This window comes from Dinoponera quadriceps, unplaced genomic scaffold (assembly GCF_001313825.1).
Source record: "Dinoponera quadriceps isolate SergipeBrazil2010 unplaced genomic scaffold, ASM131382v1 scaffold61, whole genome shotgun sequence".
In the NCBI taxonomy this organism is placed as follows: Eukaryota; Metazoa; Arthropoda; class Insecta; order Hymenoptera; family Formicidae; genus Dinoponera; species Dinoponera quadriceps.
The window spans coordinates 2,593-23,154 of NW_014554185.1; the positions used below are offsets into that span (position 1 = coordinate 2,593).

The 20,562-nt window shown below is 36.9% G+C and overlaps 2 protein-coding genes across 2 annotated transcripts; both read left to right on the top strand.

Annotated features, from left to right (window-relative positions):
• Nucleotides 1-261: 261 nt before the first annotated feature.
• Nucleotides 262-3,917, top strand: LOC106740848. The gene is made up of 3 exons (XM_014612331.1): nucleotides 262-403; nucleotides 3,022-3,291; nucleotides 3,430-3,917. Exons 1-3 carry the CDS (start codon nucleotides 262-264, stop codon nucleotides 3,915-3,917), a joined length of 900 nt encoding a protein of 299 aa, XP_014467817.1.
• Nucleotides 3,918-4,430: 513 nt separating this feature from the next.
• LOC106740928 (odorant receptor 49b-like) lies at nucleotides 4,431-19,068 on the top strand. The gene is made up of 3 exons (XM_014612449.1): nucleotides 4,431-4,472; nucleotides 17,760-17,915; nucleotides 19,015-19,068. The coding sequence occupies exons 1-3, from the start codon at nucleotides 4,431-4,433 to the stop codon at nucleotides 19,066-19,068; spliced, it is 252 nt and encodes an 83-aa protein (XP_014467935.1).
• Nucleotides 19,069-20,562: the final 1,494 nt, after the last annotated feature.

Here is a 20,562-nt window from a genome sequence, read left to right on the forward strand (position 1 = left end):
TGTATAATGATGCTTTGATATACATATCTGAAATAAACAAATTTGTATCAATTAAACTATAACATATCATTGACTGTATAAAATAATTAAATTTAAGAATAACTATCGAAGTAATGCAGAAAAAAAATATATATTCAGGGTGCGTGAGCTAAATCAAGACAAACATCAATTTGAATTTCCTGCCACATTTTACTTCAGCGCTAAATTGGTATTTGTGTCCGAGCAAGCTAAAACAATATTCTGAAGGAACATATCCTCAAAATGGCAGAGCAGTCAAGATCAGACATAGAATATAATCGAAGAGCGGTGAATACTGAAAGTCTTCACACTGGACGTACGCCGGCCGAAATAATTGAGTTATTCAAATATCCGATATTGACAGTTTACGAAGTTTCCACTAAATGTAAGGCTTGGAGAAGTCCGAAAAAGGTTCCACAAACCCGTCGAAGAATAGCCATTTAAGGTAAAGGTCAGCAAGGACCCCAGAAGTTGTCCAAGTAGTCCACAAGCTGATTGCAGAAGAACCAGTGTATTCTCTCATGAAATTGGCGGCAATTTTGGGTGTGAGTGAGGCTACCATGTGCCAAATAGCCGAAGGGGATCTACGCTACAGGTCATACGTCATAAAGATACGACGGTATGCTGTCTGAGGCTGCCATAATGAAGAGAGTTGCTCGCTGTAACTTGTTTGTGTATTCGTTTAAAAAGGAAACAGCGGGACGCGTCAGATGTTTCTCTGACGAGAAAATGTTTGCTGTCAACGCAAAAGTGAACAGCAGGAACGACTGTTGGTTTGCCTCTGAAGATGTCCTCGTTGTAGCTAAGACAAAGTTTCCAGCCAGTGTTTACGTCCTAAGCGTTGTCTCCAGCAAGGGTGATATCATGCCGTCGCATTTTTTAATAAGGGAGTAACCGTCACAAAGGAATTATATTTACATGTTCTGACTTCGTGTTCTGACAATGTACAGCATAATCTGACGATGTACAGCAGTAATCAAGCCATAGATGGACGCTGTGGCCTCTGGGAGGCCGTACATCTTTAAACAGGATAGCGCAACAGCTCACACGAGTCATTTGGTCCGAAATTGGCTGTCGGATAACGTCGACATATTTTGGAGCAAAGAGTTTTGGATTCCGAATAGTCCAGATTTAAATCCGTTGGACTATTGCGTGTGGAGCATGATTGAAAGGGTCACTAACAAGTCGAGACATCTTAATATGGTATCTCTCCAGGCTGCTATTAAAGCATAATTCTTCAATATGGGCAAGCCGACGTTGCGGAAAGCGTGCAATCGCTTCAGGCCCAGGGTCGAGGCAGTAATTGCGGCAGACCGTGGTTACATTGAGTAATTTTTGTCTGTAACGTTTCCACAAATGACACGAAAAAAGGTTTTTATGTAATTTTGTACGTTTGACCAATAAACTTTTGTTAAATACATTGTTTAATTTATCCGGATTTAACTGACATACTCTGTATATATATACGCTAGCTGCGTTTCTCCGCCCAAATGCGGAGAAACACAAATTTCGTGGAAGATCGCCGAGATCTACGATTCACAAGCGTCATGATCGCGTCCGGTAGAAAACATTTTTCTTCCTATATGTTCTACCGTTTCTCTTATGCGCTTATTAGTTCAGACAGAACAATTAATTCCTCGTTAACTATTGCGAATTTTGCATAATAATGTCTACCTTTTCAATTAGTTTAAGCTCTTGTATCTGCACGCGAGCGGATCTATGAAATGTGCCGGACACAATGTATATTTAGTACACAGAAAAATATCACTATAGTATATAGACTAGAGAATATAAGATTGTTATTTATTATTTATTTATTAAAAGAACAGAATCAAATGAGGCAAACTGAGCAACTAAATAAATTATTTTGTAATTACAAAGAAACAACACACACACACACAAAACATTAACAATGTTGCTTGTACTTACATGTATTTTGAAACGGTTAAGCTCAATCGATTTCAATCTTCATTTAATCTATATAATGTATAAATTGTTGAATGTCCAACTTATGCCACTTGTTTCAAATGTGTCCACGTTACAATTATCCTCTGAGTCTTTAGCTAGCTAAACCTTTGCCACCTTCCTAGTTAAGTGATTATGTCACAACTATTGCTGAAAAAGAAAACAGCGGCTGAAGATTCATCAATAAAACATCGTCTATGGCAAAGGCAATTCCGTCCTACAAAGGCAATTCTTTTTTCCTGTGGCCACACTTTAATAGTGAGATAAAATATGTCGACAACGTGCAACTGTTCCACGCTTCTCTTGAAATTTTCAGCGGCTTGGCTCGCCTCATATTGTCAAGTTAAAATTTTGTCGCGATCATAGTTGCAATAATTTATATACAAGAGTTACAACAGCAAAAATCGTATGATGAATGAAAAACAAACGATACAGAATATAATGTACCGCCGGCCGATGGACACCACTCGTTTCGTGCGTTCTCGCGATTATAATTTATTCACCTATCCTTTCGCCAGTTAAGAACGTTATCAAGATGAAAATACATGCCCGTCCGGCATGTTTATTCTGGCTACTGAAATATTGACGATGTCACCAATCGAACTTTTGCGTTTCAAGAATTCTGTCGGAGCATGCGCAACAGCAATCCGTCCAAAATGACGGAAATTTTTCGTTGACGGAGGGAGACAATATCCTTTTGACTTTTGACATGGATCATTCAGACGGTGATAATGATGCATTTCTTCACTATTAACTAATAATTTCCAAAGCACAGTATTTAATAAATTTATAATAAATATTTCAATAACTGATTATCGTAGCATTCAAACACGGCTGTATACCTTAGTCAACGATAATATTTTCACGAAATTCTGACACGTAAAATTAAATTACAAAATCTATTAAGTCAAAAGAATGCGAAGTTAAATTATAATTATAAGTTTATTAAATACGAAGTCAAATTTTACGGTGTAAACAGCGAAAATTGCATAGAGATGTTTCCAACGCGTTTCCATTTGTGCATTTCATGAAATATAGATTTAAAATGGGCGATTGGTCTCAACCGCTGTATGTTGAAAATTATCGGTTTGTGGCCGCCAGATAGCAACGATATGCGGGAACTATTGTCTTCGAAACTCCGACGGTTATTTAATATTACCTTACTGATTTTTGTACTTACGGTACCGGCTTTAATGTCACTTATTAGAGTATGGGGCGACATGATGCTGGTAATAGACAATTTGCAATATACCTTACCTCTGTTGATAACAATATTGAAAGTGTCTATTATGTGGGGCAAAAAGGAAGGTATAAATTATTTAAGAAGTTAATCTTCTCTGCTTTTGCTACAATGTTTACTGGAAACACTCAAAGAGAAAATGATTTAAAGAGTAATGCTTATAAAATATATGTTTGTCTACATATACATTTTATTGTTCCTCACAGCCTTAATGCCGTTAATTAACATGATCACGAAGGACTGGGTAAAAACAAAAATTGAAGAGGAACGAAACGTTATGCTACAACAAGCTAGAGTCAGTCGCATATTCGTTATGTGTGGTGGACTCATGATACTTTCAACATTGATTTTTGGTCTCGTTCTTCCATGTTTTGGATTGACATTCAGACACGTGACGAATTTGACCGATCCTGGAAAACCCTTGCCGATACAATCGTACTACATATACGATATATCTAAAAGTCCACAGTTCGAACTGACGCTTCTGGTACAAGGGATCGGACTGACATTGTCGGGTCTTACTTACACTGGGGTAGACACATTCCTTGGATTATTAATTTTACATATATGTGGCCAGATGGAGAATCTGCACACGCGTTTAGCAAATTTGGGAAAGAACACAAATTATAAAGTGGCTTTAAAATATAATATCAAGGATCATGTCCGCTTAATCAGGTTATTAAAAAAAAAATGAGAGAAAGAGAGAGAGAGAGAGAGAGAGAGAGAGAAAGAGAGAATTTTAATTATTTTTTAAGCTGTGCTCAAGTGCGACTGTAGTATACATTTAACAGATATAATACTAATTGAAATTTTTTCTAAGAAAATTACAATTACAGATCAATCCAAATAATTGATAATACTTTTCATTTAATGTTGCTCGGGCTATTTTTCTTCTTTGGTATATTGTTTTGTCTTCAAGGATTTCTAATAATTAATGTAAGTAGTAAAAGTTCCGAATTAGGTGTTTTATTATTATTTTTGTCGGTAATCGTGGCTTTTACCTTCAGATCAATTTGATCAAAATGAAATTTGCTATTATGGTTATCCTACTTCCTGATATCGTAATTTTTGTATATGATACTACATATTGAAGCGCCTCATTTGAACTGTTCATTTCATGACAATTTAGGTGATTAATCAAGGAAGTCAATTATCAATTATGCAATTGGTTTGGATCCTCGCCGCCAATGTGTGTGTTTTGTTGCACATGTGTCTCTACTGTGCGGCCGGTGAATTTCTCGTGACGCAAGTAAACACAATAATGTCATAGTTATTTTAGCCGCAATATATATAAAATTATTCATTCTTCCAATTAGAGTAATTTGCACAATTTTTGCAATAAACATAAATACTTAATTAATATAACTTTATTGTCACAAGATATATTTTAATTTTATACCTGAAGAGCCAAATTTGCGAAGGACATATACTGCAAATTGTATGTTACATTTTATGTAGATAAATCTCAGGCAGAAATTGAAAATGATTTGCTGTTTTACTTAATATCAGCAAAAATATAGCAGAAAACAAACGGAATGTTTCACAACATACTAACAATATTAATTGCAAAAATACAGTAAAATTTCCCAACACAAAAAGGAATTCAAACATATAATGCCGTCACAATGTGACAACAGAAGTATAACAAAACTTTAGCATATCATGCCATCAGAACATTACAATAGAAACGCGGTAGAAATTGTGCTTGCTGTCATAACGTGACGGCTAAGAAACGACAAATATTGGAACATGGGCAGCTGTTGAAAGCCGCAAAATTGGAACACGTCTTGTCGTCACTACATGGCCGCAAAATAATGACAAATAGAGAATGCAATTTACAATATAATAATAATAATATTAATTTCTTTATTGGATACGACACTTATAGAACTGTACCCCAGCCAGAAAAAAAGTCGAATCGACATCTATTCGTTGTCGATGCAGCGATGAATGGTCGATATCGAATACCAGATATTTTTGTCATTTTTAACTATATAATAAATATTATTATTATATAAATTAAACAATTAAAAAAAATTTATATAAGTTTCCAGGTCACAAGGAAGCTGAAAAATATTCCGATCAGTTGTAACAGTAGATATATGACTTTTGGTTAGAACAGTGTTGATTGTTAATTGAAAATCGGGAAAAAAGCAGCATATCACACTTGTCATTTGTCACAAAATCATTAGATTGTTAATTAACATATTCTTGTTACGTTGTAAAATATTCAAGTATTTGTATTAAGAAATGATTTAAGAATTTTTCGAAGAAATAAAAAAGTAATATAAATAAATGAATATTGATAAATGTCATAATATAGGTAATCATTGACTTCATTGTATTAAGTTGTCAGCTATAATCGTTTGACTTTAGAATATAAAATCGAAACCATAGGACTTATTGAGACGCATGAGATGAAAAAATTCAAAAAGTAAGGTAGCAGAATTTTAATTAAACCAAATAATCTAACGTTAATCTGTTTTGTATTGTTTGTATCAACGTAATTTATTGTAAACATTGATGTTAACAATGTTTTGTAATTTCTGTAACTAATGCCGATAGTCGAATTTGATATTGGGATTGTGAATAAGTTCTCGCCGCTTCACCATCAGATGGCGGTATACAAATTTTCTGTGTATAATTCAAGATGGTGACGCATCTATATTGAAGTTCTATAACCTATGTTTAAAATCAGTGTCTTTCCATTAACCTATAAAGAACATTTTCTTTTTGTGGCGTAAAACATGTCAAATTTTGTGCCAAATAAATTGTTTTTGCGGGGAATTTTACTGCACTATTTTATTCAGAAGAAATCTGCAGCTGAAGCGCATAGAAATCTTGTAGAAACCTATAGTGATCATGCTCTGTCGGAAAGAACATGCAGAGATTGGTTTAACCGATTTAAAAATGGTGATTTTGATGTTCAAGATAGAGAACGCAGTAGTGCACCAAAAAAGTTTCAAGACGAAGAATTGGAAACATTACTTGCTGAAGATCCATGTCAGACGCAATCCGATGATGCAAAATCATTAAGAGTTGATCGAACAACAGTTTCGAAACGTCTGACAGCATTAGGAATAATACAAAAGGAAGGATCTTGAGTGCCGTACGAACTGAAGCTGAGAGACGTCGAACGGCGTCTTGTCACGTGTGAACAGCTACTTTAACGACAAAAAAGGAAAAGTGTCATACATCGTATTGTGACTGGTGATGAAAAGTGGATATACTACAGTAATCCCACGCGTAAATAATCGTGGGTTAAGCCCGGCGAAGCAGTAGCATCAACGCCAAAGAGGAATATCCACGGTTCCAAGCTCATGCTGTGCATTTGGTGGGATCAGCTGGAAGTAGTGTATTACGAGCTGTTCCAACCCAACCAAACCATCACAGGAGATCTCTATCGACGACAATTGATGCGTTTGAGCCGAGCATTGAAAGAAAAACGGCCGCAATATGAACAAAGACACGATAAGGTGATTTTGCTTCATGATAACGCTCGCCCGCATGTCGGCCACAGGTCAAAACATACCTGGAAACGCTGAAATGGGAAGTCCTACCCCACCCGCCGTACTCTCCAGACATCGCGCCTTCTGATTACTATTTATTTCGATCGATGATTAACGGCCTGGCTGAGCAGCACTTCACTTCGCATGAAGAAATGAAAAAATGGATCGATTCGTGTATAGCCGCATAAGAAGTGTCGTTTTTTCGACATGGAATTCTAATGCTGCCAGAAAGATGGGAAAAAGTAGTCTCCAGCGATGGGCAATACTTTAATTGACTTGTTTTTTATTGTTTTTTTTAAATAAAGGATTTATTTTCACAAAAAACGTCGAGAACTTATTCACACTTCCAATATTTAGGTTGAATCGATTACAAATTTCCATTATCGATCGACCATTACAATTGACGTCGATTCGATTAATAAACTTTATATTAGGTGTACAAATGAATAATCCAAATGATTTTAAGCAGAAATTTTAAAAATTAATTTTAAAATCAATTGATTTTCCTACTCTTATGCGGTTAAATATGTTGACATATAGCTATTAAAAGTGGCATTTAGTATGGCGCAAGGCCCAACATAACCTTCAAAAATATTCAGTTCAGTAGAGTCAAACATGGCAATAGATAAGGTACATTTCTGACACAGTATTCTTTATGAATTCTAACAAGGAAGAAATACTGCAAGAGCGTGCGAATCGATTTGTTCCAATCTCGGCAAAGGTGTTGTATCGTACGATGTATGCATTTTGGTTTAAGCGACATAAAAGCGGTGATTTCAGTCTGATCGACAAACAACATTTTGGAGGCCTTCGAAAATGTAACAACGATAATTCGGAACAACTATTCGCTGAGAATTCGGCACAAACCCAAAAGGAGCTTGCATTCCAGTTGGGAATAACGCAGCAAACCGTTTCCAAACGCCTAAATGAGATAATTAGGATCCAAAAAAAAAGAAAATAGGTTCCGCATGAACGTTGAAGTCAACAAAAATTAACGAGTGGCAGCATATCTTTCTCTTCCCAATAAGCAGCGTCGAAAGTATTTCTTATGGAAAATCGTTACGGACGATGAGAAATGGATACATAGACAATCCGAAACGCAGAAAGTCATGAGTAAATCGCGGCGAAACATTAACGTCGGTCGCAAAGCCCAATTGTTTCGGAAAGAATGTTCTGCTCTGCATTTGGTGGGATATAAAGAGCGTGCTCTATTGTGAACTGTTGGAACCGGGTAAAACGGTTACTGCGGGCTGCTACAAATGCCAATTAATCAGCTTCAGTCAAGAATTGGAACAGAAACGCCCGTATACTGACAAAGGAGAACACCCTGTGAAATTATTGCGTGACAACGCCAGGTCACACATTGTTTCCAAGATAAAAGATACCATAATGAATCTTGGCTGGAACGTCTTGCAGCACCCGGCGTATTCGCCAAATATTGCTCCATCCGATTAACACTTGTTCCGGTCAATGCAACACGCTTTGTCTGATACTCACTTCCAATCAGTGGATAAGATTCGAAAATGGCTTGACGAATTTATTGTGCCCAAAGACACAGCATTTTCCGAAATAGCATTTATCAGCTGCCTGAGAAATGGCTTAAAGTTATAGAAACAAGGGCGAATACTTTGATTGAAAAATTTGTTTTATATTCTTTTGAATTAAATCTTGAATTTAGCTGAAAAATTTGTGTTATTCGTTTGTAACCTAATATCTATAAAGCGTGCCACATTAAAACGCTGACATTAATATGTTACGTCCTAGAAGAGGATGAACGCAACAAAATCGCTTACTCGCGCACTCGCGAGTCCTAAACGTACTGGTAGGTCTGCAGATCAGGTCAAAGTCCGAAGAAGCCCATTTACTCCGATCACAGAACGTACGTTAAGTAGTCCTTTATTTAGGTCAAAGAACTTAATCTCTTTACCTGGGATAAGACCATATGAGCATGTTGAGAGGGAAATTTAGATTTGAGTGATTAAAAGGAAATGAATAAATAGTTTTAACGACTTGGTTCAATTTAGGGCATTTTAAATAAAACAGTTTATTAATTATACTAATAACATAATTTGGTTCTCGGATGGATTAATAATAGTGGTAAATTGATGAGAAAAGTTATCGTAAAAGATACGTTTAAAAGTTGAAAGGGTTAGCTAAAGTTAAACAGCGAGATATGTGGGTTAACATTAAGCAAACTTTTATAAATCAGCATTATTGGAATAAACAATACGGACTGAACTAAAAACTGAGAACGAGAACGAGAACGAATGAAGATGAATAAAGGCTAAGACTGAGACTGAGAACTGAGAACTGGGAACTGAGAACTGGGAACTGAGCTCGTGGCAAAAGAGTGAGACTTATATAGGGAATGTTTCAGGAATGGGTGACGATCGCCAATGAGAGGAGGTTGCGTGGAAGACGGTTACTCTGGAAAATTCTTAGTATCATCTGGTTGACATAAATAATCTTAAGAACTTAATCGCATCGAAGGGCCTTTGTTTTACCGACTGTATACAAAGGCGGATAAGATCGCAGACGCATTGGGAGACCCTGTGACGCATTTGGGCGGTGTGTGGTCGTGTCATTTTACAGCAGCGCTTGCCCAAGTTTGTTTGTTTCATGACTATAAAAAAAAGGAATGCGGATAGGGTGACGGACGCGTTGGGAAATATACGGCGCGTTTGGCAGCAAGCCATCGTAATCTTATCATTTTACAATAGCGCTTGCCCAAAGTCCGTCTGCTTCCCAATCATATAAAAAAAAGGAATTCGTAGTTTCCGAGATACCCAGGACGTAACAAATATCTTACCAGAGTATATGTGATAAATAATTGCAGAAAATTATATATATATTGAATATGGGAATAGGTTTCCCCCTATTGTAGAGAGATGTTAACACATTGTTGACCGGTCACGAATTAACTCGTGTCTTCCTGCTCAAACGTTGCTGACCGGTCACGAGTAAACTCGTGATCGATGCAAGATACATTTGCGCGATCGAAACAAGATACATTTGCAAAACGTATTGTGTATTACACATAGGTGATTGCTACACCGTTTATCATACCAAAAAGAAATATTAAAAGTTAAATATTAAATAAAATTTATTAAAATTTATTTTGTTTCACTTCCACATCCAATTGCAAAATAATAGCCGATGACATGAAATAAATTCTAAGTAAAATTGCCGGTCAACGATGTGTCAAAAAAGTACAAAGAACTTTGGTTTAAAATTGATTTTTAAATAAAAATGTTATGATAATTATTTAAAAACAATTTTTTTAATAATACCTGAAATGCACCCTATTTAAAAATTTTTTTTTTAAATTCGTAAAAATTTATTTTCAAGTAAAAAAAGTTATGATAATTATTAAAAAGCATAATTTTTTTCAATAATACCTAAAATGCGCCCTATTTTACAATTTCTGAAAGTTTGACAAACATTGCTTCATCAATAAAATTGTTATGACAATTTTAGTAACGTGCAAGTTTGCCCAAAAACGTGCGGTCCCAGGCGTATGTCTTATAAATTTCTTAGAAGTCCGCAATGTGTTAATAGCACTACTTGTGTGTTTGATAAAACGGCAATATATGTATTTGAAAGATGTGTGTTCAAGCTTATAAACCCAGTAGTTGGCATTTGTTCGAAGTATAAACAAGAGTAATTTTTTTGCGTTGAAAATGTTGAAATTTATTTCAAAAATGTAACATTTGCAGAAAATTTTACTGCATTATTTTATTTTAAGTAAAAGTGCTGCGGAAACGAATCGTTTGCTCGTAGATATTTACGGCAAGCATGCGCCATCAAATGCTACTTGTAAAGAATGGTTTCGGCGATTCAACAATAGTGATTTCGAGGTGCGTGACAAAGAACGCGAAGGTGCACAGAAAAAGTTTGAAGAAGATTATTCGAAGATTAATTATAAATATTACTCAAGGAAGATCCATGTCGATCGCTCGATGAGTTGTCAAAAGAATTAAATGTTGATAGATCCACTGTTGGAAAACGTCTACACGCAATGGGAATAGTGCAAAAAGAAAGAAATTGTGTGCCATACCAATTGAAATAGAAAGACATAGAAAAACGTTTGGTCATGTGCAAGATGCTGTTTCAACGACAACAAAAAAAGGGTTTTCTGCATCGTATCGTGACTGTCGATGCAAAATCGATATACTACGATAAACCTTAACGTCCGAAAATATGGGTGATGTCACGTGAACCAGGTCCATCAATGCCAAAATGGAATATCCATGCTTCGAAGGTTATGATGTGCATCTGATGGGATCAAAGGGATGTTGTATATTATGAGCTGCTGAAACCGTCCAAAACCATCACTGGCAATCGTTATTGACTACAACTGATACATTTAAACCAAGTTTTGCAAGAGAAACGACCGGATGGAACAATTGGCACGACTAGCTGATTCTACTACATGACAACGCTAGGCCACACGTTGCAAAACCGGTTAAAAAATATTTTAAAGGAATGAAGTAGGAGAAATTCTGCCCCACACGCCGTATTCATCGGGCATTGTACCTTTAGATTTCCATTTGTTCCGGTCCTTTAGATTTCCAGTTGTTGCAGTCGGCTTCTTCTGGAGATCGATTCAGTTCTTATGAAGGTATCAAAAAATGACATGATGAATGGAGCGCTTCAAAAGAGCAAAATTTCTTCCTTCCCGTTTATTACCTAAAAGGTGGAAGAAAGTTGTCGTTTTCAATAGAGCATACTTTGAACGAGCTTACTTTGTACTGTTTTATTTAAATAAATACCTCTTTTTCATTAAGAAAGTGCGAAAACTTATTTCTATATCCAATAATATAAATAATTTTTTATTATTAACTTTTTAATGAACAATAAGCGACGACTAAAACCTTTTATGTTCTATTTAAAGTGATAACTTAACAACATATGTGAAAGTCACAGTCGTATCTCGTTGCTCCGTTAAACGCAATATTTACGATTTTTTCTTATAACGAATATATATTGGGTTGCCCGAAAAGTAATTGCCGATTTTTTCATAGAAATAAAATACAATTTTTTTGTGCATAGAATGAACACTGACATATTTCCATTTTGTTCGATGACCTTTTGCCATCTTTCTGGCAACTTCATAATTCCACGCTCGTAGAACTTCTGGTTTTTATCGGCAAAAAATTGATCCAAGTGCGATTTCACAGCTTCATCATCCTTAAATGTTTTACCATCCAAGTAGTTCTGCAAGGATCGAAATAAATAGTAATCTGACGGCGCAATGTCAGGGCTATATGGTGGATGTAACATCAATTCCCAACCAAGCTCCATTCATTTTTGGTGAGTGACCAAAGATGTGTGTGGCCTAGCGTTGTCCCGGTGGAAGATGACGCCCTTACGATTGAACAATTCTGGCCGTTTTTCTTTAAACACTGCATTCAGTTTGTCCAGTTGCTGACAGTAGACATCCGTATTGATGGTTCGGTTCCTTGGAAGGAGCTCAAAAAATACCACACCCTTCCAATCCCACCAAATTGATAGCAAAATCTTCTTTTGATGAATATCAACTTTCGAGGTGGTTTATGGTGGCTCATCACGTTTGGACCATGAACGTTTTTACTTAATATTATCGTAAACAATCCATTTTTCATCACCAGTAATTATTCGCTTCAAAAAAGGATCGAATTCATTGCGTTTGAGATGAGAATCGCAAACATTGATACGCTTTGTTAAATGAATTTCTTTCAATTCATGTGGTACCCAAATATCAAGCTTTTTAACGAATCCAAGACGTTTTATATGATCGTGGATTGTTGCTTTTGGTATTTTCAACTTCTCTCCAATCTCCCGCTCAGATATATGACGATCCAACTCGATTATGGCTTTGATTTGGTCATCATCAGCTTGCAATGGCCGACCAGAACGTTGCTCATCTTTGAGTGAAAAATCTCCAGAACGGAACTTATCAAACCAATTGCGGCACTGTCTTTCTTTTAAGGCTTCCTCGCCATATATGTCACGCAACTTTTTAGCAACCTGTGCTGCGTTTTTTCCTTTGCGGAAATAAAAAAGTAAAATATGACGAAAATGCTCGTTATTGGACTCCATACTAAAACTGACGCCAAACTAACAATTTTTAACAAAAACACTTGTAATTTGCTTCTAAAGTCAACTAAAAGTGACAGATTACAAACGTTAAAAGAAAAAAATCATAACATTGACAGAAGACATTCAAACAGGCGCTTAAAGCCAACTATTGGAGCCATCGGCAATTATTTTTCGGGCAACCTAATATATATGTGGCGGTCGAAACAACCGGCGATAAAAACAACGGCTGTTCACAAGCGTAATTTGTTTTTCGTATTTTGTTTCGTGATTAATTTGTTCTTCGGCGTCCCTGAGGACCCCTGAGCGTTCACTCTTGTTTGATACCTCAAACGTCGCGGACGCGCTCGCGAGTGTTCCTCGCCACCGATTCTCTTCGTGAATTGTATTCGACGCTCCAGTCTAGAGATTCTGTTTGCGCCCCGTCTCTCGCAAACGCGCGTTAGTGCTATGCGCCCGGGAGTGTCTTTCGTCGTACAAGAGCCTTTTCCGACGGCCTTCCTCGCGGTCGACGCCGTCGCGCCCCTTGTGCGCGATTTCCTTTCCGTGCCTCTCCCCGCGAGTGAGAGAGAACCGCCGTGGCGACCTAGCGAGCCGATCTCCTAGCGCCTCGTTTTCTTTATTCAGCGTTCCCTATTTTGTTTAACGTTGCGTTTTTAGTTTTTAGTTTATAGAATTCCTTCCCATTCCTTTTTTGTGTCACGTTGCGAGTTTTAAATTTCTTGTAAATACAGCGTTTCGTGTGAACAGTTATAAAGACTCCGCATTTATTTGCGCACACCTCAGCACTGCTTCCGTTCACTAACTTTTTCTTAATAGCAGCTTTCGCTAAATATATATATATATATATATGTATTTAATATATATGATACCATATGGATGGTATAAGGGGTGCAGTCTTCAAGCTCTAATTCTCGAAATGTTCCATGAAGATATTTGCAATTGAGGGTATAGACGAACCCACTGTTGTTCCCAATATTTGTTCAAAGAAGTTTCCTTGTAACTGGAAATGAAGTTGAAGTTAGGCTATATTCTATTAATAGAAAGAGGTTGGCGGAGATTTTGCTGGATTTCTTAATGCTTAGTGTGTCCTGGCCAGGTACACTAATGACCAGCGAGACTACATCATAGCTCACCAAGATATGGTAGGTTCTTGTTTTAATTTTGTTGATTTCGTTCACAAAGTCCATCAAGTTCTTGATGTGAGAATGACTCAGCCCAATAAGTTCTTGGAGAGGTTCAGTGAGATAGCGGGCTAGCTGAAAATTTGATTCATCAATATCGTTGACAATGGGACGTAGGGGAATTGATTCTTAACGGATTTTGGGAAGATCATTAAATCTAAGTGCTGCTGAATCCCGGGGGATCAGGTTTTTGATAATTTGGGGAGGGAGATCTGTATTTTTGAGGAGAGGTTTTTTTCTTCTCTAAGCTGGCGGTCGGGTTGCGTTTTAGTTTCTTGTAAACTTTATGGTTTTAAAGGTCGTTGACTTTATTGAGGTAGTCTTGGCCATAACCACCGTGGCGTTTCTTTTACCTGCTGGCAATTAGGATCTTGTTGTTTCGTTTTAAACTTTGAAGTGCTAAGCGTTCTTCTCTGCTTATGTTTTGTTTAAGAAGATTAACCTGGTGTAAGATGTTGGCCGTCCAATTTCTAATGTCACTACTTGTCTCTGGGAGAAGGTGAACAATGGCTGTTTCAATTTGGCTGATAATTTCATCCGTGGGAATACTAGAGGGAGTCACTGCAAAGTTATGTCCTTTGGCGAGGATAACGACCTCGGACGGGGATAGGGCTTGGCTGCTGAGGTTCTGTGTGAGAACTGTGATTTGGCCCTGTGGACTAATCTTATTATACTTGCTTATTTGTTTCTATGTTCTTGTATCAGCTGCCCGGGCGGCTTATTCGTGTGTTACACGGTCAAGCATACACCACAATTCCGACTTCAATGAACTGGTAAGTGACAGGTGTAGTCCCAGAAGTTTTTGGGATGTCTCGGCTGTGCTCTTTTTTGTGGCCAAGGTTATTTCCTTTATTAACTTCAAGGACGTTTGTTGTAGGATACCTTTGGCCTGTTTCAAAGATGGAAAAGGATTTTTTAATTTAATAATTGATACTGAGTGATTGCGATATCGGTTTAGGAATTCTAAAGAGTATAGCTGGACATATAATGTTGAATGAATAACGTGACATGTTTTCTGAGTTTGGAGAATAAATTTACTAACCCTAGAATCGTTTCTCCGTGGAGATTCTTAATACTAGTTTTGAAGCTTTAACGGTCATTGATACAATCATAAAGTGCGTTGCTTCCGGAGATATGCCGCGTCTTGAATCAGCGTTCTGTTTCGCAAACATTGCAGTTTGCATCATCAGAGCTTGGAGCTTTGATACTGAACCCTCTTGGATATTGATTGTCCTTATATAATCCTATATTCTTGGAAGTAGGGGGGAGGGGGAAGAAGGATTGGTTCCATCCATTCAGCGTGTTTTTTATTAATCAGCTGACCATAAGTAGACATTATATAAGATTTAGTGACAAAGATATTAGGTGAACAACTTTGCTCCCGCCGTTTCCCTATAGATGGCTTTAGTGAAACTTAGTGGTCAAAGTAAATTGATCATATACGTCATACAATCAACTTGGGCATCTGTCAACATAACCTAATAGTTACATTAGTCGATTTGTATCTGTACCATAAAGTTATCGTCGATTGAAGATGTCAGTTTACGAGCCGAATTCTCGTCATTTGCGGGAGGTTTTACTTTTCTGCTTCAATATGAAGAAATCTGCGGCTGAGGCTTATCAAATGCTCTCAAATACCTATGGTGAGATCGCTATTAGTGAAAGAACGTGTCGTGAGTGGTTTCAATGCTTCACGAACGGTGATTTTTACGTCGAAAACCGGCTTAGCAGTGGAAGAGAAAAGATTTTTGAAGATGCAGAATTGGAAGCATTACTTGATGAAGACTCGTGTCAAACTCAGAAAGAACTGGCACCATCATTGGAAGTGACTCAACAAGCCATTTCGAAGCGCCTCAAAGTCATGGGAATGATTCAAAAGCAAGGGTATTGGGTGCCGTACGAGTTGAAGCCAAGAGATGTTGAACGGCGTTTGTTTGCTTGTGAACAGCTGCTTGAAAGGCAAAGACGAAAAGGATTTCTGCATCGCATTGTGACTGGAGATGAAAAATGGGTTCATTACAATAACCCCAAGCGCAGAAAATCATGGGGAGTTCCCGGCCATGCTTCCACATCGACGGCCAAATCGAACATTCATAGCTCCAAGGTAATGCTCTGTATTTGGTGGGATCAGCTCGGCGTAGTGCATTATAAGCTATTAAAACCAATTGAAACAATCACAGGCGATCGGTATCGAACTCAATTGATGCGTTTGAGCCGAGCATTGAAAGACAAGCGGCCGCACTACACCGAGAGACACGAGAAAGTGATTTTGCAGCATGACAATGCTCGACCCCATGTTGCAAAAGTGGTCAAGACATACTTGGAAACGTTGAAATGGGAAGTCCTACCCCACCCGCCATACTCTCCAGACGTTGCACCTTCGGATTATCACTTGTTCCGATCAATGGCACACGGCCTGGCTAATCAACACTTCCAGTCTAATGAAGAAGTCGGAAAATGGATAGATTCGTGGATTACCTCAAAAGATGACCAATTTTTTCGACGCGGGATTCGTGCATTGCCCAAAAGATGGGAGAAAGTAGTGACCAGTGATGGACAATACTTTGACTTATAACTTTATCTCCATTTTTTTACAATAAAGCCTCAAATTTAAAAAAACGGAGAGATCAAAGTTGTACACCTAATATTACCATATTCATAGAAGATAAGCAAAGGCGACCGCATAAATTAGAAATAAATGGGTGTCCCATTGACCACTATTTGAAATCGAATCTTCGCAGGGTCGTGAAAAAAACGTCTAAAACATGAAATAGTACTTCAATTGTGTTCGAATTCTGCTGTGTTTTTACCTTCAACAGCTGATGCTGCAGATCGTATTCAATATTTGTAAATTTTTTGTTCTCGCATCATGAGAACAGGCATTGCATTTCTACTTTCATGTCGTGACAGCACGATGTGCACTAATTTTACTACACTTTGATCGTCACATTGTGTTAGCAGGCCGTGTTAGTAAAAACTTAATAAGGATGCAGTCGGAATCTGCTGCAAATGCGTGATCGAATTTGCTGGCACTATGCTGGCATACTGCTGTCATTTGGCTATCTGAGTACATTATAAGTCAATAAGTAAAATGCTAGTAGTATGCAAACAAATTTGAAACAAATTCAATCAAAAATACTATAGCAACTCCATAGCCATCTCTAACGCATTAAGCTCATGTTCAGGTGACAGAGTTTACTGATATAACTCGACAAGAGATTGACGGTTAAAATTGAACAAGTTTTGCACTATGTTTCATTAATCGTGATAACAAAGTACTTCATTGCATGTTGTGCTAACATATCATACAAGCACTATATGGCTACTGTGCTATTTTATATCGACAAAAACATATCGACAGATGATGCTGGCATGGTGTTCGTACAGCTTATTAAGCACGATGTGCTGTCCATGTAATTGCCAGATGCGATTGCATCTGGATGACACAGCAACAGCATCTTTGTATATGCGTGCACATTATACCGTCAGGGTGCTAATAATTGGTTATTGAAATAAATACATTTAAATAATTACGTAAGGACACATTCTGCTCAGTTTCCGTTAATCTGTCATTTTATTTTTCTAACAAATTCTGTTATACTTCTGTTAATAAGTTGCCGGCAAAATTTACAGCAGACATTACGCAGAAACTACTTCTGAAAATTTGATTATTTTGGAATTTTTTTTTACATTATTAAATTAATTTTTCAATACTTTACTACAATTTACTACAATTAATAGCGTATATAAATGATATTTCCTCAGTCTGAAAAAGTGCATCGCACCACATATGAGTCTAAATGGTACATCACTGAGCCACAAGTAGCAAAAGATTTGACATTGATCATGCTGCGTGCGAACAAACCACTCCATATCACAGCAGGGAAAACATTTCCCTTGACAATGGCCACATTTTGCAGCGTAAGTTTTGTAAATTACAACAAGTTTATAGCATTATTATATTTTCTGCAATAATTCAAAAAATTTTCTTAAATTTCAATGTTTTGTACATTCAATAATATGTTATAGCTTAATAAATGAAAAACATTTAATTACAGATATACGAGGTCTGGCTATTAAATAACGATACTGCTTATGAAAAAGAGTTTTATTTTAAAAGTTATTCTACAATCGAATGCTCCCCTTCAATATACTCCCCTCTCCTCGCCACACACCGTTCCATTCGTTTTTTCCATTGGTCAAAGCAATGCTGGAAGTCTTCTTTTGTAAGTGTATTTAGGAGCTCCGCCGATTTTCGCTTCACTTCTTCCATCGACTCGAACCGGATTCCTTTTAAGACAGACTTGATCTTTGGAAACAAGAAAAAGTCACAGGGTGCTAAATCAGGCGAGTACGGCGCATGTCCGAGCACTGGAGTGCCTCTAGCGTCTAAATAACGCTTCACAGACAGCGCGTTATGGGTAGGTGCATTGTTCTGGTGCAAAATCCACGACTTGTTTTTTCACAACTCCGACCGTTTCTTACGAACTCGCTCTCGCAGTGTTGCCAAAACTTTCAAATAGTAAGTTTGGTTTACAGTTTGACCCTCTGGAACCCATTCAGTAATCACGATGCCGTTGATGTCGAAAAAAACGATTAGCGTGGTTTTAAATTTTGATTTCGACATCCTTACTTTTTTCATTCTTGGGAATGCAGGAGGACACGCGCACGAGATAGAGAATTCTCACCATAGGCCTCTTTCAACGAGTTATAGCACTCAGTCGTAGTTTTTTTTTATTTAACGAGTAATTTCACATTGATCCGTCGCTCGTATTTTTCGTCACACATTGTTATCGGCACGAGAAAAAAACACGTTCGTTTGTAACCTCTATAAAAAAAATACTACTACAGCGACAAAAACGAGGTTTCGTACTGGAATAGTAGACACTTCCACCTATCCAACCCTCTAGGACGACTTCTGCGCGCGCAGTCTCGTTATTTAATAGCCAGACTTCGTATGTACCAAAACCCGATTATTCATTTTTTATTTACCATTTTTTATTTTATTTCAATGTTGCAGTTATTAAAAACATCGGCAGGCTATATCTCCGTCTTACTTGCCAATCGAGATTAACGACATTAATATTAGTATAAAATTTAATTGATATTTTAGTATGATATAACAATATCAAAATAAAATGTAATTTATTATGTATATTTAATACGTGTCAAACATGACTATATGTAGAAAATATGAGATTGCTATATATTTATTGCTATATATTTATTGAAAAGAAAAAATCGTGTTAGGCAAATTGTGCGACTAAAGAAATTGTAACTTATTTTATAATTACTTAGAAACCGAAATTTTAACACTGTTGTTTACATATATTTGTAATTACATATATTTGTATAGTTACATATATTTTGAAAGGTTTAAACCCAATCGATTTGAATATTCATATTTTGTATATACTATACAAACTGTTGAATTGTTCACTTTATGCCACTTGTTTCAAATGCATCCGCGTTACAATTATTCCCTGAGTTTATAGCCCGCTAAACTTTCACCGTCCTTCTCGTTAAGCGGCTATATCACGACAGCTGCTGAAGAAGACTCTACAGCTAAAGATTCATCAATACTACACCATCTAAGGCACTCATTTAAGAGTAATTCTTTCTTAAAGTAACCAAATTTATAGTGGGATAAAACATATCGACAAGGTGCAATTATTCCACGCTTCTCTTGAAATTTTCAGCGGTCTGGCTCGCTCCCTATCGTCATGTTAAAATTTCGTTGCCATCATAGTCGCAACTCTTCATACACAAAAGGTAACTAAGAAACAGAACGAACGAATAACAAGCGATAAAGAATGCAATATATCGCCGGCCGATGGACACCACACGTTTCGTGCGCTCTCGCGATTATAACTTATTCATCTACCCTTTTGCCAGTTAAGCACGTTGACAAGACGATAATATATCCCCATATTCGGCATGCCCGTTCTGGCTGCTAAAATATTGACGACTTTGCTAGTCGAACTTTTACGTTTCGAGAATTTCGTCGAAAGTATACGCAACGGTAGTCTTCCAAAATGGGGGTAATTATTCGTCGGCAAAGAGATACAGTGCCCTTTTGGCTTTTGACATGTATCGTTCAAATGGATATAATGGTGCACTTCTTCACTATTAGTTAATAATTTCCAAAGCAGTTAATACATATATAATAAGTGTTCCGATAACTTTTTTATTGTGACATTCAAATGTGATTACATATCACGGTTAACGATAACATTTTCTCAAAATTCTAACGCGCAAAATTAAATTTTAATATTTATTAAATTATAAATTATAAAGTAAAGTTAAATTATAAAATTTTATTAAATATCAAGTCCAGTTTTACGGTGTAATTTGCGCAAATCGCGTAGACATATTTCTAATGCGTTTTAATTTATGCATTTCATAAAATTTAGATTTAAAATGGGCGATCGGTCTCAATCGCCGCATGCTGAAAATGATCGGCTTGTGGCCGCCAGACATCAATGATATGCGTGAACCGTTATTTTCGAAACTCCGTCGGTTATTCAATATCACGTTACTGATTTTTGTACTTATAATACCGGCCATA

Coding starts and splice junctions, on each gene's coding strand:
- LOC106740848 (XM_014612331.1), top strand. CDS start 262: ATGGCAGAGCAGTCAAGATCAGACATAGAATATAATCGAAGAGCGGTG. Junction 404..3,021: donor TTACGAAGTTTCCACTAAAT/GTAAGGCTTGGA, acceptor CATGAAATATAG/ATTTAAAATGGGCGATTGGT. Junction 3,292..3,429: donor TATGTGGGGCAAAAAGGAAG/GTATAAATTATT, acceptor TGTTCCTCACAG/CCTTAATGCCGTTAATTAAC.
- LOC106740928 (XM_014612449.1), top strand. CDS start 4,431: ATGTGTCTCTACTGTGCGGCCGGTGAATTTCTCGTGACGCAA. Junction 4,473..17,759: donor GTGAATTTCTCGTGACGCAA/GTAAACACAATA, acceptor ATATTTCCTCAG/TCTGAAAAAGTGCATCGCAC. Junction 17,916..19,014: donor CAATGGCCACATTTTGCAGC/GTAAGTTTTGTA, acceptor TCAATGTTGCAG/TTATTAAAAACATCGGCAGG.